At 41.4% G+C, this 26,099-nt stretch overlaps 1 protein-coding gene across 17 annotated transcripts in view; it reads left to right on the top strand.

Moving 5' to 3' along the window:
* LOC100737060 (chondroitin sulfate proteoglycan 4-like) overlaps window positions 1–26,099 on the top strand; it is a 142,190-nt gene that overhangs the window by 19,658 nt on the left and 96,433 nt on the right. For all 17 annotated transcript variants that reach the window (XR_002339748.1, XR_002339749.1, XR_002339751.1 and 14 more), the window contains exons 5-8: window positions 3,549–3,725; window positions 12,557–12,755; window positions 16,217–16,348; window positions 23,102–23,274. Coding sequence is in view for 2 of the 17 variants with exons in the window: in XM_021076957.1 (XP_020932616.1) it covers window positions 3,549–3,725; window positions 12,557–12,755; window positions 16,217–16,348; window positions 23,102–23,274 (681 nt within the window). In the remaining 15 variants the exon portion in view is untranslated. The remainder of the gene's footprint in view (window positions 1–3,548; window positions 3,726–12,556; window positions 12,756–16,216; window positions 16,349–23,101; window positions 23,275–26,099) is intronic.

Here is a 26,099-nt window from a genome sequence, read left to right as displayed (position 1 = left end):
TGGCTCTGGTATAGGCCGGTGGCTACAGCTCCGATTAGACCCCTAGCCTGGGAACCTCCATATGCTATAGGAAGCGGCCCAAGAAACGGCAAAAAGACAAAAAAAACAAAAGCAAACGAAAAAAAAACCTCTTTAAATATTGAAAGAAAAAAAAATATCAAATTCCCTTAAATTTTAACTTCTTTATGTTAACCAACTCTTGTTTTCCCAACTTTTGCTTATATGTGCGGGTCTCTAGCCCTTGCATGGTCCTGGCTGCTCAATTCTAGAAGAGCTTCACACTGTCTCTCCCTCTCAAAGTATAACACTCACGGAGCTAACACAGCATGCCATCTCTTAATCATAGTTTTCCTCTCAAAGGCTGGACAGACCATCCAAGATCACCACTTGCTCTCGTGTAAGTAGAATTTAAATCTGTTCACCTTGTGACTCTGGGTGAGAGACTGAGCACTAAATTTTGGTTCTGTCTTGGCCAATTCATTATTTTGTTTTGTTTTGTTTTGGGGCCTCACTCGTGGGCATGTGGAGGTTCCTAGGTTAGGGGTCAAATCAGAGCTGCAGCTGCTGACGCCAGAGCCATAAGCAATGCAGGATCCGAGCCACATCTGCAACCTACACCACAGCTCATGGAAACGTCAGATCCTTAACCCATTGAGCAAGGCCAGGGACCGAATCTTCGTCCTCCTGGATGCTAGTCAGATTCGTTAACCGCTGAGCCGCAACGGGAACTCCTTGGCCAATTCATTATGGATTGTGCTTTGTAAGAAGTGTTTTTTTAAGCATGGTTGGTTGAAGTCTGTGTTGAGTTCGTGTGTTCTTGTAGCACCCATGTTATCCTTGTTCACGGTCAAGTTTGTGTTCCTACTCTTTCAGGTGAGCCCTTCCTGTTTTATCTTGCTTTATGACTCCCGAGGTCTCTAGGTTTTGAGACATGATCATTTTCGCTAAGAACCTCACAACTTGTGGTTATAGCCTATAGTGACTCAAAGAAGGAGAGTCCTGACCATTTTTGCCCTTCATTCATTCAGCTATAGTTTTTGAGTGTCCATTATGTGTCTGGTATATTAGTTCTGAGTACTGGGGATAAAGCAGGGAGCTAACCCAGCAATAATCCCTGTCCTTATGGATCTTTTTTTCCTAGTGGGGGAAAGATGGGGGCAGAGAGAGAGAATAAATGAAAGAAGTGAATTTGTAGAGATAAAGTAGTTGAATGAAGATTAGTGGTATGGAGAAAGTAAAGCAGGAAAAGGAGATAGGAAGTGCTGAGAACTTGACGTGTGTGTGTGTGTGTGTGTGTGTGTGTGTGTGTGTGTGTGTGTGTGTTGAAGTTCAGTTTCAAATATGGTGTGGTGGTTGGAGGGAGGGTGTTGAGCAGACCCCTGGAGTAGGTGATGGATGGCGAGCTCAGTGGATATGGAGAAGGAAGCTCATTCAGGCCAAGGGAAGAACAAGCGAACAGCTCTGTGAGGGGAGCAGGAGAAACTCCGTCTGGCTGGAGCTGCTCATATGGGGTGGGGAGGTGGGGGCAGTAGATGAGGTTAGGGAGGTCCAGTTTGGAAGGCTTTTGACTTTACCTTTGCCCCAGAGTGTGATGGGAAGCAATGGGAGAGGGAGGATTCGAGCAGAGAAGGGACCTGACAGTCCCTGCACATGTTCGTGAGAGGACCAAACACTCTTTAATATTTTAAGATTTTCTGCAAGTTTGTCATATACTTTAGATTCAGGTCAGCAGGTGTTTTTCTGGTGTTAGAACTAGGAATGGACAAATCCCCACCAAACCCTCTTGCTTCCTTTAGACTAATACCTACTGGCTGACATTTTAAATGGTACTCTGGGGGAGTACTACTCCATTGAGGAAATGACAGGACGTATTTCTTCTGAAAAGGTGACTTCTATTTAAATGCTCTCTTCCTAAAGCATACTAGATTAAAAATTCTCCTGCTCTGTGATAAATGCCATCTTCCACATTTGCTTTCAAATAGCTTGAAGCAGTGTGTTCTAGGAGCAAGTGGTCAGGCTGATGGTCTGGAGTTCCTCTTCCCATTGAACTCCAAAGAAATTCTCATGCACCTGTGTACAAGTGGCCACAACTTTCTCTTGAGACTGTTCATGAACTTTTCAACTCTTGTCAGAAACACCTCTGAAAGATCAAAAGTCTTTGCTCAAAGGAAATGCGCCACAGGACTGGGCAAAGTTGAACTGTGAAAAATGTTGGCTGTATTTTATCAAAACAAACACAACCCCAGAGGCTTTTTTAGAAGTTCAACTACTTCTCTTGGGCTTTGGAAGTACTCTGCTGTTGTATTTTTGGGTCACAGATTCACTGAAGCCAAGTTCCCTTCTAGCTTTAAAATTCTCCTGGTCTTTCTGATTTTGATCCTGAAAAGCTCGTCAACTTTTCCCTCAGAGCCTTAAAGGCAAGGAAGGCATTCTGATCAAATCTGTGGCTATTGCAAATCCAAGAGGAATAACTGATTCATTGGATGACCATTTTAGAATGAAAATTAGATGAAATTTACCAGGGATAAAAATAAACATTTGCATAGTGGTTATCACATTGAGAGAAATCTTGCTTGATAGACTAAGTTGGATACAATCATTACACTTTGTCCTCGGGAGGTATATAGTAGCTAGTTATGGGTAACATCTGTTAAGACATGCACCAAAAAATGATTGTATTCTGAAGCAGGAGAGGAGGTGGCAAGTGTAACCGTGCATACAAAGAACAGTTAAGGGAAAAATGCAAGCTTAGTTCAGAAAGGACTAGTTTGAGGAAACTTAATTAGTTGCCCTGATCCATATGTCTCCAAAGAGCAGAAATTCATCCAGTGCATGGAAACTTAAGAGCCTAAATCCAACATTCTGAATTGTCCAACAAAATAATCTACAACCTCAAAAATTCACCTCTCTAAAGAAACAAGTAGAGTCTCAATTTTAATGGGTGTTGTTAAAACCCATTGGAATAAAGGGTGGAGCATGTCACTTAACACATTTTAATGTTAGAAATACCTTTTGAATTCAAATTTTCTGGTAACCAGTCCAGCATTTTCTTTACTCCTCCACATTGCTCCATTACTTTGTTCTTCATTAAACTTATTTCTGGCATGCAGCACCGCTTCATAATTTGCACTCTGATTGTCAGAATCAAACTTCCTGAAATGAACACGTGCTTCTGTGTTTTAGAGTGATATTAAAAAATCAAGATTTTGGAGTTCCCGTCGTGGCTCAGTGGTTAATGAATCCGACTAGGAACCATGAGGTTGCAGGTTCGATCCCTGGCCTTGCTCAGTGGGTTAAGGATCCGGCACTGCCGTGAGCTGTGGTGTAGGTTGCAGACACGGCTCGGATCCTGTGTTGCTGTGGCTCTGGTGTAGGCCGGTGGCTATAGCTCCGATGATTCGACCCCTAGCCTGGGAACGTCCATATACTGCTGGAGCAGCCCAAGAAATGGCAAAAAAAAAAAAATCAAGATTTCTTTCATAGCATTTTTTTTCATATTTTAAGATTGCATTTCAGTGATTTGGTCATTTTGATGTTGTTGGTTACAGGTGGAAAATGGATTGATTTCCTATGTTCATGATGATAGTGAGGACCTTCTTGACAGTTTTACCATCTTTGCAAATAGCTCAGAGCTCGGAAAACAGAGTGTGCCCCAAACTCTTTTTGTGACTGTCAAGTCAGTAAATGATGAGGCTCCAGTAATTACAGCTAATAAAATCCTTCAGGTAAGTGCTCCATGCTTTCAGATTTATCCTGCTAACATAGAGCCACCAATTTGATTTTCTTCTGTGTTGTTTCTAATGTTAAATAATAAGATATATGAATATCTTATATATATATTTGTAATATATCTTTGATAAGTATATTTATATTTAATTTGTTTATTTAATGTATATTTATATATAGAATGTTAAATAATAAGATATACAAGTATCTTGTATTTATATAAAATATATATAAAATATATATTATATGATAAAAATATATTTATATATAATATAAAAATATATTTATATAAAATATATATTATATGATAAAATATACATTATATATTAAATTTATATGTTTAATATATGTTTATATCTATTTATATATGTATTATATAATATATAATATATATAATATATATATAGTTGACATATTCCTACTGGTTTTAAATAAATATCAGTTATCACCAAGACATTCTCTTGGTTAGAGCTTGCGCTAGTCTAACCTGGTAATCTTAAATATAATTTTCTAAGTGGCAAAGGCTCTGTACCATCATGGTGCAGGACATCCATGATACTGGCTAGAGGTTGATACAAAAAGAAAGAAGGTCTTCGGTGAGAGTGGTGGCCAGGCAGGTGACAGGGAGGGACAGGAAAAAAGTGAGGAAAACAGCAAGGAAACAAGGAACAGTCAGCCTTTGACCTTAATTTCTAAGACACCCTAGTGTCGACCAAATGACTGTGTAGGCATACCCAGGAGCCCACCAGAGGCTAATCTAAGTGGAAAACTTTACATTGTTAAACATCACTGGAGTTTTTAAAATCCGTTTCTTTTATTGCCTAAAATAATTAAATCTGGGAATAGGCTTCTTACTGCTTTTAATTATATTATAGCATAGTTCATGATTTAGCCCCTACATTTTAAGTGAGAAATTAGTGGTGTTTAGACCTTTGGAACTTGTCAGTTTTCTTTGTAGTTTATTTCACGGTCTTTATCCAGGTGGCCTAGGGATGGTATGATCTAGCTGGTCAACCTTCTGGGCCTCCTCTATTTTCAGTTGCCTTTCTCCCTCTCCCCACGCTTATTCTTACTGTATTAATACCTATTAAACTCATTCTCAGCCAAGTGATCTGAGAGTAGGCTGTAGGCTAGTGCGATGAATTGTAGGTGTCAATTATCATTAAACACAGCTATGAAAGTTTACATTTATTGCCGTGTGGAGTACTGGACACACAAAGGAACTGCTGTGTTTAATACCCTTGTTGTAGATAGGAGCACTGCGGCCCAGAGTGCTCACCAGAGAAGGTGTGGACTTAAAGCCGAGTGCCGAGCGTGTCCTGGTCTGATTGTCCTGCCATCATGCTCTGTGGCTTTCCTGTTACCCAGGACTGACTCAAGCTCTCTCAGTGCATCCCTGTGATCAAGGGCTGCCTTATTAGTGAGAAGAAAGCTCCAGAGCTGTTGCACTTCTTGCTTCTGCAGGAATGGGTGTGCAGCAGTTGTATTGACACCTAGGTGTTTGCCCAGGAACCTCAGCAGAGGATTTGGGCATTTTGCTGTGTGATGCAGGACTGCAGGATGAGGTAGATCCAGGGGAGGGACCAGGATCTAGAAAGACATCTGTGAAGAGCCGGAGTTGGCTGAGGGTGTGGAAGACCAAGGAATCAAATAGTGAATGCTCAGGCTTCTTTTTTGAAAAGGAATCAAAGGCCCATTGTGGACTTGGCTTTCAGTTCTGAGGTGCTGTCAGTTATAAGATGCACTATCAACTTAATAATAGCTTTACTATGTTTAAATGTACCTGTCAATTTAAGATGTTCAGAATATTAAATTGTGAGGAGGAAAAAGTGTACGCTAGACTTTGTCTATGTCTTCCCTTAGAATTAAGGAAATACAGCTTGCTGGGAACCTGGAGCTTGCTCAGGCACTTTGCTCAGACCTCTTCCCCATCCCTGAAGCCAGAGTGTTTCTGTCTAGAAAAAAAAATGGAGAGGACCTGAGGGCCGGGGCCATTTCCTTTACTCCTACCTTTTCCCTTGTATAGTCTCGATCCAGGTCAGGAAGGGCACAATTTTCCAGTTTTGATGGATGTGGTCATTTGACACTAGCGCTTTATGAGTTTATTCATTTATTTATCTAATTAATAAACTCATTCTCTGACTTGAAAGTTCTGGATGGAAGTTAGGAGATCAGAGTGTAAAGTTTGTAAATTGCCCAATTTAAGCAAAATTTCTCTCAGCCTCACTTTCGTCAGTAACAAAACCATGAGCGAGTCATGGAGTGGAGTGTGTGTGTATATGTGTGCATAAGTATGTGTATTGGTGAGTGTATATGTGTGTGCATATGTGTGTGTTTGTGTATATGTGTGTATGTGTGTGTTTTCCTTGGTCATCTCTCAGCCCCTCCCAGTTCTAACATCCTGTGGTTTTTATGACTCTAAACTTTGCTTGATACTCTTGAGGTGAAGCTGCATACGAACTTCGAGAGGGCTGTCGAGCCACCACTTTGTGTTGGGTTCACTCTGGGCTAGACTGGGAGAGCCTTTTCTCTTTGAGAAACATATGAATAGTTTTGGCATTAAAGTCAGTGTGTCTAAAATCTGGAGGTGACTAGGTACTCCTGTGGGACACATTAACCAGTCATGTAGGATGTAGAAAGGGAGTTCCTGTAGTGGCTCAGCAGAAACTAATCTGACTAGCATCCATGAGGACACAGGTTCAATCCCTGGCTCAGTAGGTTAAGGATCCAGCATTGCTGTGAGCTGTGGTGTAGGTCACAGACACGGCTTGGATCTGGCCTTGCTGTGCCTGTGGCGTAGGGCAGTGGCTACAGCTCTGATTCGACCCCTAGCCTGTGACCCTGCGTATGCCGTGGGTGCAGCCCTAAAACGACCAAAAATACTAAACAAACAAAAAAGATGTAGAAATAGTTTTGGTAGGATTTGCTTCTTTTAAAAGGGAAGAAAAAAGAATGTTTCTTCAGTGGTAGGTAGTAGTTGTGATGCTGTATCAATGAAAGTTTTTCTAAATCAAAGTGTTTAGGTTCATTTGCCAAAAGAATTTTCTTCCTTTGTTTAAACTAGAACCATTGGGGATAGAGACTTTCTAGATTTCTCTGATTTCCAGGTATCCAGTGCAGGAGACAGTACCAGGTGTGTTACCCGTTCTGGGAAGCCTGGCTGGCCTCTGGCTCCCCAGCTTCTAGAAGTGCTGCTCTTATAGATGCTTCCCTGGCCACGCCAGCAGAGAGAGAGCACCGTGCCACTCTCTGTCCCTTGACCCTGCTTTATTCTCCTTTGTAGTGCCCGTCACTCTCTAGTAGTAAACAAATAAACAATCTGTCATTTGCTTCCTCCCATCAATGTCAGCTCTTTGTGGAAGAGACTTTGTCCTTTTCCTGTGGCATCCTCCATGCCTGGCATAGTACCTGGCATGTAATAGCGGCAGTAAATTATGAATGTCTAAGTTCCCCATGAAATTTTTGGTTAGTGGAGAAGACAATAAAATTGTGTAATAAACAAAATGATGATCTGCTCTATTTTTCTGCAAAGCAGTTAAGGGGACAGAGAGTGATGGTGTTAGAGAATGCTGACCTTGCAGAGAGGGTGGTGAGGGAAGGTGTCTTCAAGGAAGGGACATTTGAGGGGAGGGACATTTGTGTGTAGGGGTTCCCAGGCCCTCCACAGGTTTGTTGGTTAGCAAGGACTCATAGAATTCGGCATACAGTCAAACTCATGGCTGAGTTATTACAGTGAGAGATATGGAGCAAAATCAGCACAGGAAAAAGGTATGTGGGGTGAAGTCCAGAGGAAACTAGGTCAGGCTGTAAGAGTCCTTTCCCAGTGAAGTCACACAGGATGCACTTAATTCCTCTAATAGCAAGTTGTGATGACACGTGGGAAGATCTCTAGGTCCCGAGTGCCCAAGATTTTCACTGGGGCTGGTCAGGTAGGCACCCTCTGACTAGTAGATACCAAAGTCCCAGATTCCCAAGAGGAAAGCATGTGTCCAGCACAAACCACATTGTTTATGCTGTTTAGATACAGTCAGCCTCCCTTATTATTTAGGGTAAGTTTTATATCAGTACAGTGAACTTTTAACATCTGAGTTCCCAGATACCAGCCAAGTGCCAACTTGCCAGCAGGACTATCTGTGGAAAGGTAGTTTTAATCCTGTTTTGTTATCTCTTTTTCTGAATAAAGGTTGGGGTAGGGGTACTTAGGTGGGGGAGCAAGGAACCATAGGAATGTTAGAGGCAGGAACATTCCCAGCAGGGGAATAATCCAGAGCAAAAGGTGTGAGTTTGTGGCAAGTTTGGCATGTTTGAGGACGTGAAAAATTCAGAGTAATCAGAGCAGATGGAGGGAGGAGAGTGGTCAGACATTAGGTTCCAGGGGAAGAGTTGATTTCTGGGCATAGGATCCCCTATGCTAAACAGTTTCATTCCATTGGCCTTCCAGAGATGAGGATGGGGAGGTGGGCCAGCATTATTGAGGCCCTGCTATGAGCCAGGCTCACTTCTAAAAGCATCACATGTGACTTCTCATTCAGGTTTCTCAACAGCCCTCGAAGTACTTTAAACAACCTTGCCTTCAGCCACAGGACAGGGGGCTGGCTGATCAAGGCCATTCAGTGCTACAAGAGGTTGTTTCTGTCATGACAAACTAGAGTTAGGAATTGGAGTTACTATGTCAGGTGAATCCTTTGTATTTTACTCTGAATTATGTTCTACTGAGTACTTTTGTGTTCAAGAATGACTTGGGATTTTCATGCATACCTAATAAAATGTATGTCCACAAGGTGGCTTCATTTTTCTATTTTTCAACTTTGGTTTTCAATGATACTGTATTTTGTTTTGTTGTTATCGTTCATATCTAAAACAGAACTATTTCTTGTTTTTGATAAGCATTTGCCATCACTCAAAAGAGCCTTGAGAGCTAGAAACAATGGAAGAATGAGGGCAGCAAGGTCCTAAATGGTGGCTTGGGGCCTGAAGGCCTCGAGGGGTCAAAGAGTAGGACAGTCAAATCTTGACTATTCCACATCCCTCATGAAATTCTAGACAAAGGTCTGGGTTTTAAAATATTAGGATCATAACTTGGATATATTAGATCATAATTACATTTCTAAATCTCACTAACCTCTTAAGTTAAAGATGAATTTAAAAAATTTATCATTCCAGATTCAAGTATTAATTTTTTCCAGATATTTATTCCTTAAAACATTAATGCTTGGGCTTTGGGTCACATTTAAGTCTGAATTCAAGTGTGGAGTCTTTGTTTTTCTTTTCCCCACTTATCTGAAGTTTCACCAAGAACTGGGCACTAAATCAGGCCTCACCCAGAGCAATGGGGCTGTTAGTTGAACTGAATTTGGTTTGAGTGGAAATGAAGACCTGAGGTTTACCAGCTCTTATTTTGAATGGCAGGTTTTACATTTGTTTTGGAGGATAGTATATTCCAGAGGCAAGAAGGGCAAAAGCAGTGTTTCACAAAAGAGTAACTACAGTGGAAAACATGCTTCATCCAGCTTTTGTATGCATGGCGTTGGAAAAAATGAGTGTCTGCCAGTCACGGGAAGAGAAATGGCTGCGCCTTTCCAAATCTGTTCGAGTTCATGAAGAAATGAGGATAAGATACACGGATGGATTTTAAAATGTAATAGGAAAAAGCTAGAGTGATCAGACTTGGAATTTTGTTAAGCAGTCCAACTTGTGTATTTTATAGAAACTGTAGCCTTGCCATGAATTAACTGAAGGCCAAAACCTCATACTTTGAGCATTAGTTTGATTTGCATTTCTGGTAGCTATTAAAAAATTGATATCCTTAGAGTTTAAAGCTGAAAAATCCTCAGTAGGCATATTCTAAATGCCAAGATACAGGAACATCCACTGACAACACAATCATTAAACAGATGAACGATTCACCCCAAAATACACAGGAATGCTGTGGGACTAAACAAAATGTACAGTACATAATATAGAATAGCCAATTTATGGTTTCCAAAGGGGAAAGGTATCTGGGAGGGATTAACAGATACAAACTACCATACATAAAATAAACAACAAGGATTTAATTGTGTAGCACGGGAAGCTATATTCAATATCTTGTAATAACCTCTAATGGAAAATAATCTGAAAAAAATATAACTACATCACTTTGCTGGGTACCTGAAACTAACAATATTATAAATCAACTACAGTGCAATTTTAAAAAGTTAAAAAAAAAAGTGGTATTACACTGTAAGTGATTTTTAAGTAATACTAAAAAAAAAAAAAAAATCACATCCATCCTCAGAGCCAAATCTGATGAAGAAGCTGGGTAACATGAAGCTAATACCTACTGAATGCTAACTGTGTGTCCGGTAAAGCTTGTTCCAAGTACTTCACCTATTTTGTGTCACTCACTATTCATAATAATTCTATATTCCTAGTTCACTAAGGAGGAAGTTGAGGCACAGAGAGACTGAGAAGCATGCCCAAGGTTTCGTAACTAAAGTGGTGTATCATATCTGGTAGGAAAATATGGGAATCCTTTCTGACTTCCCTTTCTCAAATTTTGCTTAGTTATAGTTATTTCATAAACTGCCTTTTCTACTGAGGAGAATGACCCCTTAGACCAGAGAGATTCTGTATTAAATCAAGTAGGTATGATTTTTTTTTTTTTTTTGCTATTTTAGGGCCGCACCTGCGGCATATGGAGGTTCCCAGGCTAGGGGTCCAACCAGAGCTGTAGCCACTGACCTATGCCACAGCCACAGCCATGCAGGATCTGAGTGCCATCTGTGACCTACACCACAGCTCATGGCAAAGCCGGATCCTTAAACCACTGAGTGAGGCCAGGGATCCTAGTCCAGTTCATTAACCACTGAGCCACAAAGGGAACTCCAGAATGAATTTTTAAACAAGTTGGTAACAAACGTTCTAGTCAGAGAGCAAAGAAGGACACATAAACTGGGGACTGTGTGCTGTGTTTTTGTAGGAGGACATTTATAAATACAGAGAGAAGTACGAAAATCTAGTTAGTGATGAAGCCAATGTTTTTTAGGGTTCGCAAAATATCATGTGACTGCATGATTAGCCTAATTCCATCAGACAGGATTTGATGCCTCAACAAGCACTTTAAATTGGCATGTCCAAAACTGACTCCTGATCTTACTGCCCAGAGCCTCCCCACCTGCAGCTGCCCTCATTTCAGTTAATGGTAGCTCTGTCCTCTGGTTGCTGAGGCCCCAGCCACATCCTTCTTCCTGCCTTGCCTTCTTTTGCACTCCCCACACCTGGCTCGGAAGCAGCTGTTAGCTCTATGGCCACCACACACCCGGAAATGCCCTTCTTACCTCCTCTCCAGCTACCCCCCCGCCCCCATCTCTGGGATTATTGCAGTCGCCTTCTTACTGGTCATCCTGCTTCCCTTGGTCTCTGACCCAGAAGCCATAAGGCTCTGTTAAGACCTAAGCCAGACTAGGTTATACCTCACCTAATGCCCCACATTTATTCTCTTTTGTACTCCGGTAAAGCCCAAGTTCTTCCAGTGGCCTTCAGGAGCCTGAAGGACTTGACCTTCCATGCCCTGCTTGGCTCTCCTCCTACTCTCCATCTCGTTCTGGTCCCACCACCCTGGCTTCTTTACTGCTCCCAAACAGCCGAGGCTTTGGCTCCCACTGTAGGCCTGTTCCCAGTGCCTGGATCATCTTCCCCACACGTCCACGTGGCTCCTCCTTCACCTCCTTCCAGCTTTCCTAAGATGAGCTTCCTGTTCAACATTCTTTCACTCCTGAATGCCTCATTTGTCTTCATTTAAAATTTTTTTCATAGAGCCTGTGACCTTCCAACAGACTGTGTAACTCAGTTCTTCCTCATGCCTGTTGTTTCTTCCCTGCATTCCCTCATTCTCTCCTGCTGGAATGTGTGCTCTATAAGGACAGGACTCTGTTGTGTTTTCTGATGTATTTCAAGCATCAGAACACTGCCTGGAACATAGTAGGTGCTCAGTAAATGATAATTGTTGAATCATTTAAATAGATTTTAAATGTAATTGGAAAAATAGAGGCTATCACTCAGAAGCAATTGCGGTGAGCTATCAGCACAGCAATCATTCCAAGGCTGTGGGGACCAGATACTTGTGTTCCTAAAAGACAGGTATGATAAAGGAGAATAATAGAAAATAGAGAAGGGAGATCCGTTGTGGCTCAGTAGGTTAAGAACCTGACTAGTATCCATGAGGATGCGGGTTCGATCCCTGGCCTTGCACATTGGGTTAAGGATCTGGCATAGCTGCAAGCTGTGGCATAGGACACAGGTGTGGCTCGGATCTGGCATTGCTGTGGCTGTGGCTTAGGCTGGCAGCTGCAGCTACAGTTCAACCCGTAGCCTGGGAACTTCTCTGTGCTGCATGTGTGGCCCTAAAAGAAAAAGAAAACTGTGCACAATGTATGTTTTTCCCTCAGCTATTTCAGAGCTGATGAGATCATTCACTTAGAGTAATGAATAGAAATTCTTAAATCAACCCTATGAGGTAGGTTCTGTGATCATTTGAACTTCTACACAGAGTACTCAGCATATGCCAGCCACACAGAAGGTACTTAGTAGCCCTCAGCTTTTACTGCTTTTATACTTTCTGTAAATGCATATGTGGTTTAAATAATTCATTTTGAATAAACAACTAGGAATCCTATTTTTTATTGAAAGCTCATACATTAAATAAACACTACAACATGCCCTGCATTTAGATTTTGCTTTAGATTTTAAATCTTTGTACAGAGGGCCAAGGTGTCCTAGCTATTCAGTTTATCAGTGTTACATGATGGGAATCAGTCCTTGCAAGATCTGTGATCCTCTTCTTTTTAAGGTGTGGGTGAATTCTGTCACCGAGATTACCAGTGGTGACCTCTGTGCAGAAGATGCAGACTCCTCCCCGCGGGACCTTGCCTACTTGGTCTCTCCTCCCAGCAATGGACATTTGGCTCTTAAGTCCTTTCCTGGCCACAGCATCCAGAACTTCACCCAAGCTGAAGTCAACGAGGGCCAGCTAGTGTTTGTACACACCGGTATGTCACAGAGAAAAACAATGTGAAACTAAGATATGTTTGGATCAGAGGTTAATATATAGTCCAACCTAATAGCTGCTGCAGGAAAACCAGGCCATCTAAAAAATTTTCCAGACTCTATACTTTTTACAAAGTGACACATTTTAATAAGACTAATATAGCAAACATTAAAGGGTACCTATAACTCACACATGGCTTACTCACATTGTTATGGGAGGCTTGCACCCAAATATAAGCTTCTCAGGAGCCTTGTCTTGACCACCCACTAAAATAGCATCTCTTCCATTGCCCTGCATCCCTTACCATGGTTACCTAACACTGTTGTTTAGATTGATGTGTTTACTCATTTGTTGTCTGTCTTCCCCACTAGAGTATAAGTGCTAGAAGAATAGGATCTTACTTTTTTTCACTGATATCGTCAGCACCCAAGACTAGTGACTGGAACATAGATAGTAGGTGCTTAATAAAAATTTCTTGAAAGAATATAATCATATTGAATACCTATTATGTGCCAGGTAATGTTCCAGATGCTAGGGATATGTTAGTGAACCCAACAAACATATTTGTCAAATGAATGAACACATGAATTAGTGAATAAATAGAACTGTAAATCTAAGCAACCCTGACATTAAAAGGCTTTGTTTTCTTCCTTCTGGTCATCAGCAAATCAATAAGCCGAATACCTACTGCAAATCTGCAGGAGGGGTGAGCCAGCCTGCCTTTGTTTTCAGGCTGCCCTTGTCAGTGGACAAGAGGAGGAAGCAGACCATTCCCAGTCTGCAGGAGGAAATGGCCATATCTTTCCAGCCACTTTTAATTATCTTCTTTGGAAATACAGTAAAGAAAAGAAAGATAAAAAACTTCTAAATTCAGATGTAGTAATTTCCTGATTATCTTTGCACTTAATGCAAAGTACCCCCAAATAATCTGAAAATCATTTACTATGCAATGCTCTCATCTAGTGGTTCCAGACCTGTAGCCCAGAGACCTGTTGGGAGTTAGTTGTATTACAAGTTCCTAAATCTACCCACATATGTACCAAAGCATTGTTTCTAGTCTGAATGATTTTTTTCCACATATGGGTGTTCTTATTTTTTAATTGTGTGTGCAGATGTGCTCATTAATAAAATACAATTCATTTAAAGGGACACTGAATTGATAGGAGGTTTCTGCGAATTATGTGTGATTTTGATTAGTAGATACTAAAAATCCAAGTTTTATTAGGTGAAGGCCTAGGAGGGTTTTTTTTTTTTTTTTAAATCTCTATGGAAAGATTATCATATTTTCAAAGTGGTGAGAACTGCACAGGGAAAATTCAGAATTTCTAAAACTATGCGGTTTGTAGTGGAAAGGAATTACTGACTCTGGCACATGTCTGGCACTGCAGGAGATGCAGTCACATGATCCATTTCATTAAACCTGCAGAAGTTCTCCAAGTGATCAGGAGTATGATCCCATTTTAGAGATGAAGAAACAGGCTCAAAAAGATATAAGTTGATCTGACCCTAACGCTGGGCTTTCTCCACGAGCTGTCACCCACTGAAGGGCAGAGTAGGTTAAAGGACTGAAGTTATCCTTAGCAATGAAGGATTAAAATATAAATTATCTCTCTGGATTGATTTATTTGTTAACTACTAGGTGAATATTTGCTTTTGGTGAGTAGAGAAAATAATTTCTCCTAAAAAAAGCAGGAAGGAGGGTTAAAGTCAAGCTCTTTGGGAGTCAATCCATTACATTTTCTAAATGGACTTGGAGGCAATAATAGCCTTCAAAGTGGCTGGAGCCCAGCTGCAGATGAGTCTCTGGCCGAAACCAGCTGGTTCTCTCAGCTACATCTGTCCATCAGCAGCCCCAAACAAAAGCTTGGCTTTAATTAGTCTGTCTTAGCATTTATATGTGCCAAGTGCCCTGCCATTAATCTGATTCATTATTCCACATAACAACCTAAGTAGGTTGATAGGGCCAAGATGTAGGAGGCTAAGTGATTTCAGGTTGCCCTTTTGAAAATACTGTCAGGTCAGGAAAATCTGAGGTTGTACACTAGAAAATCCGCAGTCACAGCTACTTTCACGTTACCCTTCTTCCCCCTCTTTGGTCATAATTACTATGCTATTTAGGGCATGCCAGGTACTATTCTAGTGTTTGTTTTGATATAATTCCTTTTGATTACATTTCCATTTTGTTTCCGGATTTATGAAATGTTCAGAGTGCCTAATGGCAGAAAACATTCTCTCCCCATTTCATGTCTCATTAAATACAACTTTCAAAGTGCTATTTTTAGTAAAAATGAGCAAACAACAAAAATAACATTTGGTTGTGGGTCTCTGTTCCCTATTTCGCAGACCCAGCATTCTCTTTCTCTGTTTTTTAAAATATGATGACTCTTGAGTGTACTGAGAAAACTTTTTTAAAGGCTGTAACCGTGTGTGTGTGTGTGTGTGTGTGTGTGTGTGTGTGTGTGTGTGTGTGGAATCAGAACTCCTTGGGTGTGCTTAGATAACAGAGACATGAGAGACTGTTAAGGCATCAACCAGCCCTTTATTAAATCATGTTATTAAGGGAGTACTTGTAGCTAATTGCAGAGTCTGACCATGTCTCCTTTGTTCCCCTGCTTCATGCCCCTGAGGGCAACAAAGAGGACCTTTCTACCCATTAGGTGATGCGAAGACCTGTGGGCCTGCAAATTTCCTGCTGGATGAACAGTTTCAAAGGGCTAGGGGCCTGTGATCATCAGGTTCTTTGCATAGTGGTCTTGCCTGGTGCTTTGGGACTCAGATTAGTAGAGCACTCCTGGGAACTGGATCAATAGGCGGATGTCGTGACTTCTGTTTCTGCACATAAGTTAATTTATAACTTTGCTGATGTCACTAATTAATCCCTTGACAGGGGTATGGGAGTAAAATCCTCTTCTTGCAGGAATTCAACAAAAACACGGCTGGATCTTTTCCCACTTTTCTCTTTCCCTTCTTAACAGAAAACAGCTAGTCTGAGGCAAGGTGAATAATGAGAAATTATTTGGGGAGAGGGGTTAAGTGTTATTTACTTTCCCTGTAATTTTGATTTTCAGCATTATCAAGTAAGTGTTATAAGTAGTTGAGAAATTGCTTAAAAGTGTTGTATGCTGCATGCATGCATTATTTTACCGGTATAAATTGATTCCAAAATAATAAAATGCAGGTGATGAACATGTTTTAAAGTTTTTAAAAAATTTCTTGTGGTAAACATCCTTGCTTTCTTTTATTATGTCTCAGGAGAGGATGAGGTGGGAATATGCATTTTAGACCTTTACTGATGTTCTCTTAACTTTGGCGCTATTTGATTTGGTGCATTCAGTGACTGTATTAACCCCCTCTCAGACTAATAGGGGTCACTTTTCAGGGGTTCATGTGTGTGAGAAGATGAACAGGGGTGGCTTTTGCAGAATAATCAAACTGACCAGAGTGTGATTTCTTCTTTTGAAGGAGCAATGTCAGGAGGCTTTAATTTTCAGGTTTCCGATGGTTTGAACTTCGCAGCAGGACAAATTTTTAGCATCACAGCTCGAGCTCTAGTCTTAAGCTTAGAAGTAAACAGAGGACTAAGCATCTTTCCAGGTAAGATTTTTTAACTTCACCGAGTATTTGGGTATAAGTGTTTTTCAGTTTATTTAGAAAGTTCTACCTTTGTGGTATATGGTGTCATCTTTTACTAAAGGATGCTATCATCAGTTACAGCGTCCCAGAAAGAATTGTCTCATGCAGGAATTTAGTCTCACCCCCCGCCCCCCACCCTTTCTCCTCTCCTTTTTCTCAGCAGAGAGCATGTTGGGTGAAGAGCCAGGCAGGGCGAAATCACTGAAACAGCCATGTCTAGGATCCAAGTGCGCATTTCCCCTGCTCTCTCCTTGGGGTCCTTAAAGAAGCAGCAGAGCCAGGCTCTGTCATGACCATCTAGATCTTGGGGTTTTCTTTTTTGGAGTTTAAAACCCCTATGCATCATAGGGGATTTCTCTGAGTTCTTGCTTGGGGGCTCTAAGCCTTTGGGCTGCTTTTTTGCAGGAATCTCAGCCTGGCTGAGGTGGAAAGATCTAAGTGAGCCATCCCTGAGTCAATACCCTCACTGTGGGGATAGTGAAAAATTTACCTAATGGCAGGGGTTAAAAAAAGGGGGTGGGGTGGGGCAAGGAAAGAATGTAAAACTTATGTCGACTAAAAAAATATGCACAACCTAGAAGTTGAAAGTTACGTTTTATTCAGTGGACAAAACTGAGGATTTAAGTCCGGGAGGCAGCATCTCAACCCTGAGAAAACTGCTCGGTGAAGGCGAGGTGGGGGGCTAGGGTATATAGGAGTTTTGCAGCAAAGGACAGGTAGTAGGAACACAAGATTATAAATGGAAGACTAGACATCTCAAGTTAAGGAATTTAACGCTTTTCTTTGTATGGGAAGATGCAGAGGTCTGTGCTCACAGAAATCATCTCTTTGATATGTACCTCATCTATCTGGGGCCAGTATCCTGTGTTTTCACATCCTGAGTTTCCTCAGGGCTCACCATTGGAAATGGCTGCAGTCTGATGGGGCTTCTAGGTGGCAGGTATTCTTTGATTCCTTCCTGAGCCTCAGGGCTCACTGGCTCACCTTTGGAGGTGGCTGCAATTGCTGATGATGTAACATCCTTTGTTTATTGATATGGCAGGCAGTATTTTATTTCTCGCTTATTTACCAAAAAAAAAAAAAAAAAAAAAAAAAAGCGCTAAGGTAGGCATCACAGGAAACAAGAAAATTTATATTACAGTTTTTAAAAAACCCCTGTGCATTGTAACTGGTTTAATTGATATGCATTATAAGTAAAATATAAATGGAGAAAGACACTATTTTATTAATTGTGGCCACTCCATGGTTACTCTAGCCAGTTGTTTTCAACCACTGAGAAGCCTTAAAAATACATGTCTCAGCCTCACCTTACACCAGTTGAGGAGTCTTTGGGATAGGCCTCCCTATTATTATTATTATTATTATCTTTTTAGGGCCACACCTGCGGCTTATGGAAGTTCCCAGGCCAGGGCTTGAATCAGAGCTGCACCTGCCAGCCTACGCCACAGCCACAGCAATGTAGGATCCAAGCTGCATCTGCAACCTACACCTTGGCCCATGGCAATGTTGGATCCTTAACCCACTGAGCAAGGCCAGAGATCAAACCTGAGTCCTCATGGATACTAGTCGGGTTTGTTACTGCTGAGCCAGGACAGGAACTCCATCATCATTATTTTGAGGTACAACTGGACTGAGATCCATGGAGCTAGCCCTGTACCAGTCTTTTAATCCTTATATCTGTGTGCGAGAAGAAATATATTCACAGCAAGTTGGCAGGATTTGTGGCTGATAATGCAACTTGGCTGTGTAACCAAGGAAATTGTAGATAAAGCTTACATACGTCTATAACAGACCTAGAGAAAAATCACTGTGTATAACTTAAAAAACCAAGAAGTTTTTAGGAGAAATTTTGAAATATTCAGGTGTCTTAAGTATTTGAGCTCACAAAAAGAAGCCTTATCAAAATCCAATTAAAGATATATTAACCCAGATTCTTCTCTCCTAAAACCTTTTCACGTTCCGTAATTTCTCTCTGAGAATAAGGGTGATGCTTCTATTGTTTTTTTTCAGGGCAATGAAGGTGCCATTTAGTGTTTTAAAATATGTGAAAAAACTACTGTACCCTAATATTCTGAAAAATATAGCAATCTATTTTTTAAAAGTTCTAAATCAGAGTAAATCTGCTTGCTGCAAAAAAATTAAATACCTTTCATCTATTCTGGCTAAACTCTAGTGTGGTAGTTCAAGACAGTTTTATTAGATTAAAGGGGAGTTATAGCCACTATAGCTTTGAAAGTTTTGAGTTTCTGGCCCCTGTTTTACTGAATATTAGTTGAGTAAGAAAAATATGTTAAAGTGGCCCAATTTCCTTTGTCACCCTTGTGGAACTACGCAAAACATATAGTTGTCTTAGCCCTCTGTTTAGTATTTAGTCACGGCCCTGAGTAACCGTCTCCTTTCCATTCTCAACATGCACTGCTTCTGCCCTGCCCTGGCCTCCCTCTAACTGTGTTGAGAACCCTCCCCTGGAACCTGCATGTTTTCCTCAGATCCCAAAGCTCTTCCTTTTCCCAATTCCCCCAGCTTGTCAGATCTGATATTCTTGGTTTCTGTGTCATCCTCTATCCCCAGACGATGTTTCCAGTTCTGGCTCCTGGCCAGTGGGAAGGAAGATGGATTTCCATGTACTCTTTTGTTAGGTGGCTCTTAGGTTTGATCTGATCTTGGGCAGGTGTGGAATGAGAATGATGGGGTCACAGATTTTAGAGACAGGATGGACCTCTAGGTCACTTGGTCCGGTTACTCTTGGCATTCTTCCTACCCTAACATCCCCAAGTTGCAGTGGCCCCCTCTTTTCTGCATCAGAATTCCCGTGGTCTGAAGACCACACCTCCTCATCTTCTCTCCAGGGAGGGCAAAAAATACATCTTCACTCTAAGACTTACAGTTTTTAACATGCTGATTTGCTTTTGAAATCTCCAAGAAGTATACATAGAGTGAGGGGTTGCCACACAGGTGTAGTCATAGAGCCCTTTTGTTATCACACCTCTTATAGGACAGTTCTACTATGGATTTAGGTGGGACCTTACTGAAATCTTTCTCAAATTAAACACTTGAAGCTCATTGATGAAAATATCAATGTTTGGATAAAATGAGGTAGGCAGTGGGGGGGGGTGTGGAAATTCCTTTTGGCTCTTGGTGAATTGGGCTGCATGGTAAAAGATGTTCATTGAGCAGTTACATCATGCTAGTCTTGATGACTGAGCATGCTCCGGGTGACTGCTGACTAGGGACTGAACACCCTTCTGGGTTAGGTAGCTGGACGAGGGAATGAGGGATACACCCTGGCTGGGAAAAAAGTATCCTTGGCCTGGAACCCAAACCAAGGGGTCCTTTACCCCTTGGGTCCTCTACCCACAAGGATTAAGATAAACAAAGTGGTTTTTCTTAAAGAATCTCGAATCCACCTCCTACCTGCCTAAGGTAATCCTCTAAGTGAAGGAATAAATGAAAAGTTAAGAGTCTTTTATAAGAAGGAAATAATTAAGAAAGCACAGTGAGGAAAATTTCCAAAGAAAAACTGAAGATAAGAGGTTGGATGTGGGGGTACCCAGAGATTGCACACAAAAGACATAACCCACTTAACAGGAGCCTTAGCGAGTAACAGAGAATGGGCCTTAGTTATGACTTTATGTAACATTATAAAGCATCAGAGGCCTCTCCAGGGTGACCTCAGGTCCTCGGTCCCCAGCTCCAGAAACCAGAAGGTGGCAGTGACTGCAAAACTTTCAGCCATAAGAACTAAGAGAGATGGGGGAGGCAGTTAAAACATCATTTTGTGTGACAACCACGGCTGTGCCAAGGCAGTCCTGAACCTGGGGCAGAGCTGTGTTCCTCAGGCTGATATTTCCAGGTACTCCTACCTCCACTCCCAGAAGCCCCAAGACCTAGTGCCCATCTCAGGAGCTCAGGTATTTTATTTTATTTCATTTCATTTCATTTCATTTCATTTTGCTTTGCTTTGCTTTTCAGCTTTATAGAGGTGTAATTGACAAATAAAATTGTAAGATATCTGAAATATACAATGTCATGTTTCGATAAATGTTTGCAGTGTGAAAAGACTCCCTCATCCAGTGAATGAACACATCCATCACTGTGATGTATTAATTTTTTGGTGCGTGTGAGAACATTTAAGTTCTACTCTCTTAGCAAATTTCAGTTATACAATAGTGTTATTAATTATAGTCACCATGTTATACATTGGATCCTCAGACCTTATTTATTTTATGACTAAAAGTTTGTACCCTTTTACCAACCTCTACCCATTTCCTTTACCTCTCCCAGCAACCACTTTCCATTCTTTCTCTGTGAGTTAGACTTTTTTTTTTAAAGATTCCACATATAAATGATACCATGTAGTGTTTGTCTTTCTCTATCTAGCTTGTTTCACTAAACGCATTGCCCTTAGCTTCACCCACATTGTTGCAAATGACAGGATTTCCTTCTTTTTCAAGGTTGAATGATATTCTAGTGTGTGTGTGTGTGTGTGTGTGTGTGTGTGTGTGTGTGTGTGTGTACGTACCCCACATTTTACAACATTTTGTGGATCCATTCATTCACTGGTGGACATTTAAGGATGTTTCCATACCTTGGCTATTGTGAATAATGCTGCAATAAACTTGAGAGTACAGATTTCTCTTGAAGATAATGGTTTCGTTTCCTTTGAATATATACCTAGAAATGGGATTGCTGGATCGTATAGCAGTTCTATTTTCAATTTCTTAAGGAATCTCCATACTATTTTCCATAGTGACTGCACCAATTTACATTCCCACCAACAGTGCACAAAGCTTCCCTTTTCCCCACATCCTCACTAGCATTTGTTATTTCTTGTCTTTTTGATAATGGACATCCTAACAGGAGTGAGGTGATACCTCATTGTGTTTTTGATTTGCTTCCCTGATGATTAGTGTTGATGAGCACCTTTTCATGTACCTATTGCCTATTTGTAAGAGTTCTTTGGAAAAATGTCTGTTTAGGTCCTTTGCCTGTTTTTTTATTTGAGTTGCCTGGATTTTTTGCTACTAAGTTGTATGAGATCTTTACATATTTTGAGTATTAATCCCTTACCAGATACATGGTTTGAAAATCTTTTCTCCCATTCCAGATGTTGCCTTTTCATTTCATTGATGGTTTCCTCTGCTGAGCAGTTGTAGTCCCACTTGCTTATTTTTGTTTTTGTTGTCAGGTATTTTGAAGGCCTCTAAATTGAAGGCTCAGAATAATCCTTTCATGTTTAAAAATCGTTTCAAAAACCAGCTTCTCCATGTATTAACTGTAGTCCAGATCCTGCCTTTAAGCACCTAATGTGGTTTGACGGCCCTCGTTCTCCAAGACTATGAAGTTTGAGTAAGGAAAGCAAAATGGGGGCGTTCCCGTTGTGGCTCAGTGGTTAATGAATCCAACTAGGAACCATGAGGTTGCAGGTTCGATCCCTGGCCTTGCTCAATGGGTTAAGGATCCGGCGTTGCCATGAGCTGTGATGTAGGTTGCAGACGCAGCTCGGATCCCGCATTGCTGTGGCTCTGGCGTAGGCCGGTGGCTACAGCTCCGATTGGACCCCTAGCCTGGGAATCTCCATATGCCGCAGGAGCGGCCCAAGAATTGTCAAAAAGACAAAAAAAAAAAAAAAGCAAAACAGATATCATTTAAGAGGCTTAATTTTTATTGAGTGATTGACTCAACTTCATAAACAATTTATGAAGTGTCTACTCTAAGAGCTGCTCTGTGCAAGGCCTAATGCTAAAGCCCTTTAGTAATAGCTAAAACAGAAAAGAAAACATGAGATTCTGGGCCAGGATGTCAGTCTCTCCCAGATCTGCCATCCTATCAGGTTGGGGATGTCCCTTAAATCCATGCAAATACAAGGATATGTATTCCAGCCCTCTGCCTCTCCAGTTGTGATCCAGGGACCTTCTAGTCTGTGAACTGATAAGAATGAAAAGTGAAAGGAAGCGTTTACAAATTTTTATAGCAATTTGACATTGCTGCAACTTTTTATTGTATTTTATTAAATTATTGGAAATTATTGGTCCACAGTGGATGGGGGGTGGGGAATTCTTATCCTTCACCACAGAGCATTTGAGAAACACTGCTCTAACCTGAATGTCCCCAAGTCTCTCTCTCTCTGGTTGTCAGTGAGGTCACATTAGTACACAGACCCATTCATCACTTGTTCTTCTCCCCTTAACATCCACATGGGCCCTTCCCTCCCCACGTTGTCCATGCAATGTACATGTCTGGAGGTCCTCTAGAGATGGCTCATGTTTCTTGCAGAGCCAGTCTCTCCCCCAGGTGTCCACAGATAGACATTCCATTGAGTACCTGTAGCCACCGTCAGGCCAGGACACACCTGTCCTCCCAGGGGACAGTGCTGTCTCCTGTTCTCTCCATGCACAGGGTCAGCTCCCCCTTCCTGTGCTCAGAGCTGAGCTGGGTGTCACTCACCTGGCACTGCCTTCTTTCTCTCAAGATCAGTTAGACATGCAGCAGAGGGATTTTCCTCCTTCATCTCTGGCCCCAGTAGCAAAGCATGTCGACAAACAAGCCTGACAGATCACTAGCCTCTCTTGGCCCAATTTCAAGTTAGAGCTGGCCAGTCCTCCATGCATAGCCAGGTGTTTTCCAGAATTTTCAGGGGTCTCTAAAGATCGTTTCATTAACTGTAGCCTTCATATGCTTCATACTTATATGCATGTTTTAATCTTCACTTAGGTTCCATAAAGCCCCTTTCATCTTGTGACTTGAGAGCTGTGACCAATGATGTGGACAGTGCAGGAAATAGAACCATAACCTTTACGGTTGTAAGTTCCCCTAGACTTGGGAGGTTGGTGCGAGTAAATTCTGACAACAGCACAGAGGATGTTTCCGTATTTACGCAGAATCTGGTGAGTCCTAAAGTTTGCCTATGTAGCTGGGGAGGGCTGGGCGTCGCTGCAGGGCAGCCCTCTCACTTGTCTGCATCTTGTTGAACCAAGCAGATGTGCCCCTTTGCCCAGGCAATTACTCATTCCAGCTGTGCTGGAAATAGAGCGAATCAGATGTCTGCCTTTAAGCGTTTTTTTTTTTTTTTTTGAAAACTGGACACTTCGTAGTGATCATATGATGGAACACAGCTGTCAGAAAACACCAAGCAAATTCACACCCCCTGTCTAATAAATAAGAAGGGATCCTTTTATCACTAGAGACAAATTTAAGAGGAAACCCAAAGCAGAGTTATATATAATTTCATATGTTACAGTTATATGTATGCGTATAAATACGTATGTATATAAGGTATGTGTGTGTGTTTAATCTGTATCCAGAGCCATCTGTTTTCAACTTCACTGGTACTTTACCACCACTTTCTATGTACCTTTTTATTTAAATGCATAAGCCTTTAAAGGTTTGTTTGTTTCATTTTTGTATTTTTTTTCACTTTTGCATCCTAGAAATCTGACTGACTGGTTTGCTTATATGGCATTTCATTTTCTAAACATCTACATTTCCAAATGGTTTTCTTGAATATAACATTTCTTGCTTGCCATTCAGCGTTATTTTTTCCATTCTTAGAGAGTGAGTACAGGGAGCTGATCTAGCTTTAGCTTTGTATGACTAAGGAATAAAAAAGTCCAAAATCAAATTTAGAGGAAATAGAATGAATCAAAAGTCTACCTTTAACTGTTGAGCCATTTTTCCCCACTGTGATGTGACAGAATTGAATTTAGCTTTTGCTTTGCAATCACCTTTGTCTGGGATGCTTTTAAGGGAACAGATCATGAGGTTAGCAAAAGTTCTGAAAGTGACACTGAAAAGAGGAAGTGTAAATTCTCTAGTTCACAGATGCATTCTGGAGGAAGCAAAAAGAGATTAGGATAAAAACTACATTCTGTAAGGGTACTTAATGTGCCTAACGGCATCAAAACCTGCCCATTCAGTTTACATTTAGAATACTGGCAAGAATATCAGTCGTATAAAGATGACTAGCCCTAGTTCTTTAAAAAAAAAAAAAAAAAAAAAAAAAAAAAAAAAAAAAACAGGATTATTTTTTAATGGTGATCGTTTCAAGCATTAGTTTTCACTACTTTTCTTTTTTTTCTTTCTATAGCCACACCTTCCATATATGGAAGATCCCAGGCTAGAGGTCGAATCGGAGCTGCAGCTGCTGGCCTATGCCACAACCACAGCAATGTCATATCTGAACTGTGTCTTTGACCTGTGCCGGAGCTTGTGGCAATGCCAGATCCTTAAACCCACTGAGTGAGGCCAGGGATGGTACCCACATCCTCACGGAGACAACGTTGAGTTCTTCACCCACCCAGCCACAATGAGAACTCAAGTTTCCACTACATTTCATCTCAAATATATAATATTTCAGATTAATATGATCTAAATAGGCTTTAGTTATAGTTCCTATCGTGGCACAGCTGAAAAGAATCCAACTAGGAACCATGAGGTTGCAGGTTCAATCCCTGGCCTTGCTTAGTGGGTTAAGGATCCAGCGTTGCTGTGAGCTGTGGTGTAGGTCACAGATGTGGCTCAGATCTGGTGTTGCTGTAGCTGTGGTGTAGGCCAGCGGCTACAGCTCCCATTGGACTCCTAGCCTGGGAACCTCTATATGCTTCAACTGTGGCCCTAAAATGCAAATAAATAAATAAATAAATAAACAGGCTTTAGTAGACATGGTGGTAGGTTATGCTGCAGTAATAAACAACTTCTCAATCTCAATGGCTTACAACAACAAAAGCTTATTTCTCACATATATTGTACATGGCCCATGGGTTGGCTGTGGGTCTGTTCTACATTTGTCCTTTATTCCAGGGTCCAAGTTGAAGGAGGGGACCTCCCTTGGGCATTGCCATATTTGCAACAGGGAGAAAAGTAATGATGGTGGAACCATGTGATAACTCCTAAAGTTTATGCTCGGAAGTGCATACCTCTCACTGACTAAAGAAAGTCATGTGAGAGAGCCTGATGTCAGTGGGGTGGGGATGGATAAGCATCTCATAGGGAGGAGGCACTGGAACAATAGAACCATCCACCATGGTGGGCTAGCCTGGTAATTGGAAAACTGTTTATGATACATTGAGCACATTTTCCTGTAAAAACAAACTGCCTTCCTGAGACCACATATTTGTAAACAGGAATTAAAACCCGAGGCTAGTTATAAGGCAGGCAGAGTCTTAGTGATTAAAATCCAATTATTTTAAGGTTTTATTTTTCCTCCCATTATTCCTTCTACTTTACGAACCATGAGGCAAGTGTCAAGAAAATGTATCAGTGGCAGGTGATAGTCTGTGGATGATGTGTTACACTGGGGCTCAGGGCCATAAAGGACCTGCACAGGTGTATCTGGGGTAAAGGGCTTTAGACCCAGCTGTTGGTCCTCATGGAGGCAAGGGGCAGGCTCCGTCATGGAAGCACACACTGAGCAATGTCACAGGTCAGGTGTGGTAAGAGAGGAGTCTGTTCTCAAATGGTCCAGGAGACGACCCTTCTCACCTCACACAGCCCTTTCTTCTCCAAAGCATGCACCCACTGTGCCTGGCTCAGTGCTTTAACTCAAGGGACAAAGGAGAGCTCCTTCTGTTGTACACAAGGCATCAGACCGTGTATCAGGCCTTATCTGCAAGTACACTCCTGGATGTGATGATTCCTGTCTCCCCAAAGCAACATCTAAGATTTATTTGGAGGCTGGAAATTTGGCACAGCAGCCCACACTCTCTGTCTTCAG

The sequence above is a fragment of the Sus scrofa genome, chromosome 16 (genome assembly GCF_000003025.6).
Source record: "Sus scrofa isolate TJ Tabasco breed Duroc chromosome 16, Sscrofa11.1, whole genome shotgun sequence".
In the NCBI taxonomy this organism is placed as follows: domain Eukaryota; kingdom Metazoa; phylum Chordata; class Mammalia; order Artiodactyla; family Suidae; genus Sus; species Sus scrofa.
Note: the sequence above shows the minus strand (reverse complement) of the source record. Positions and strands in the feature narration are given on the sequence as shown.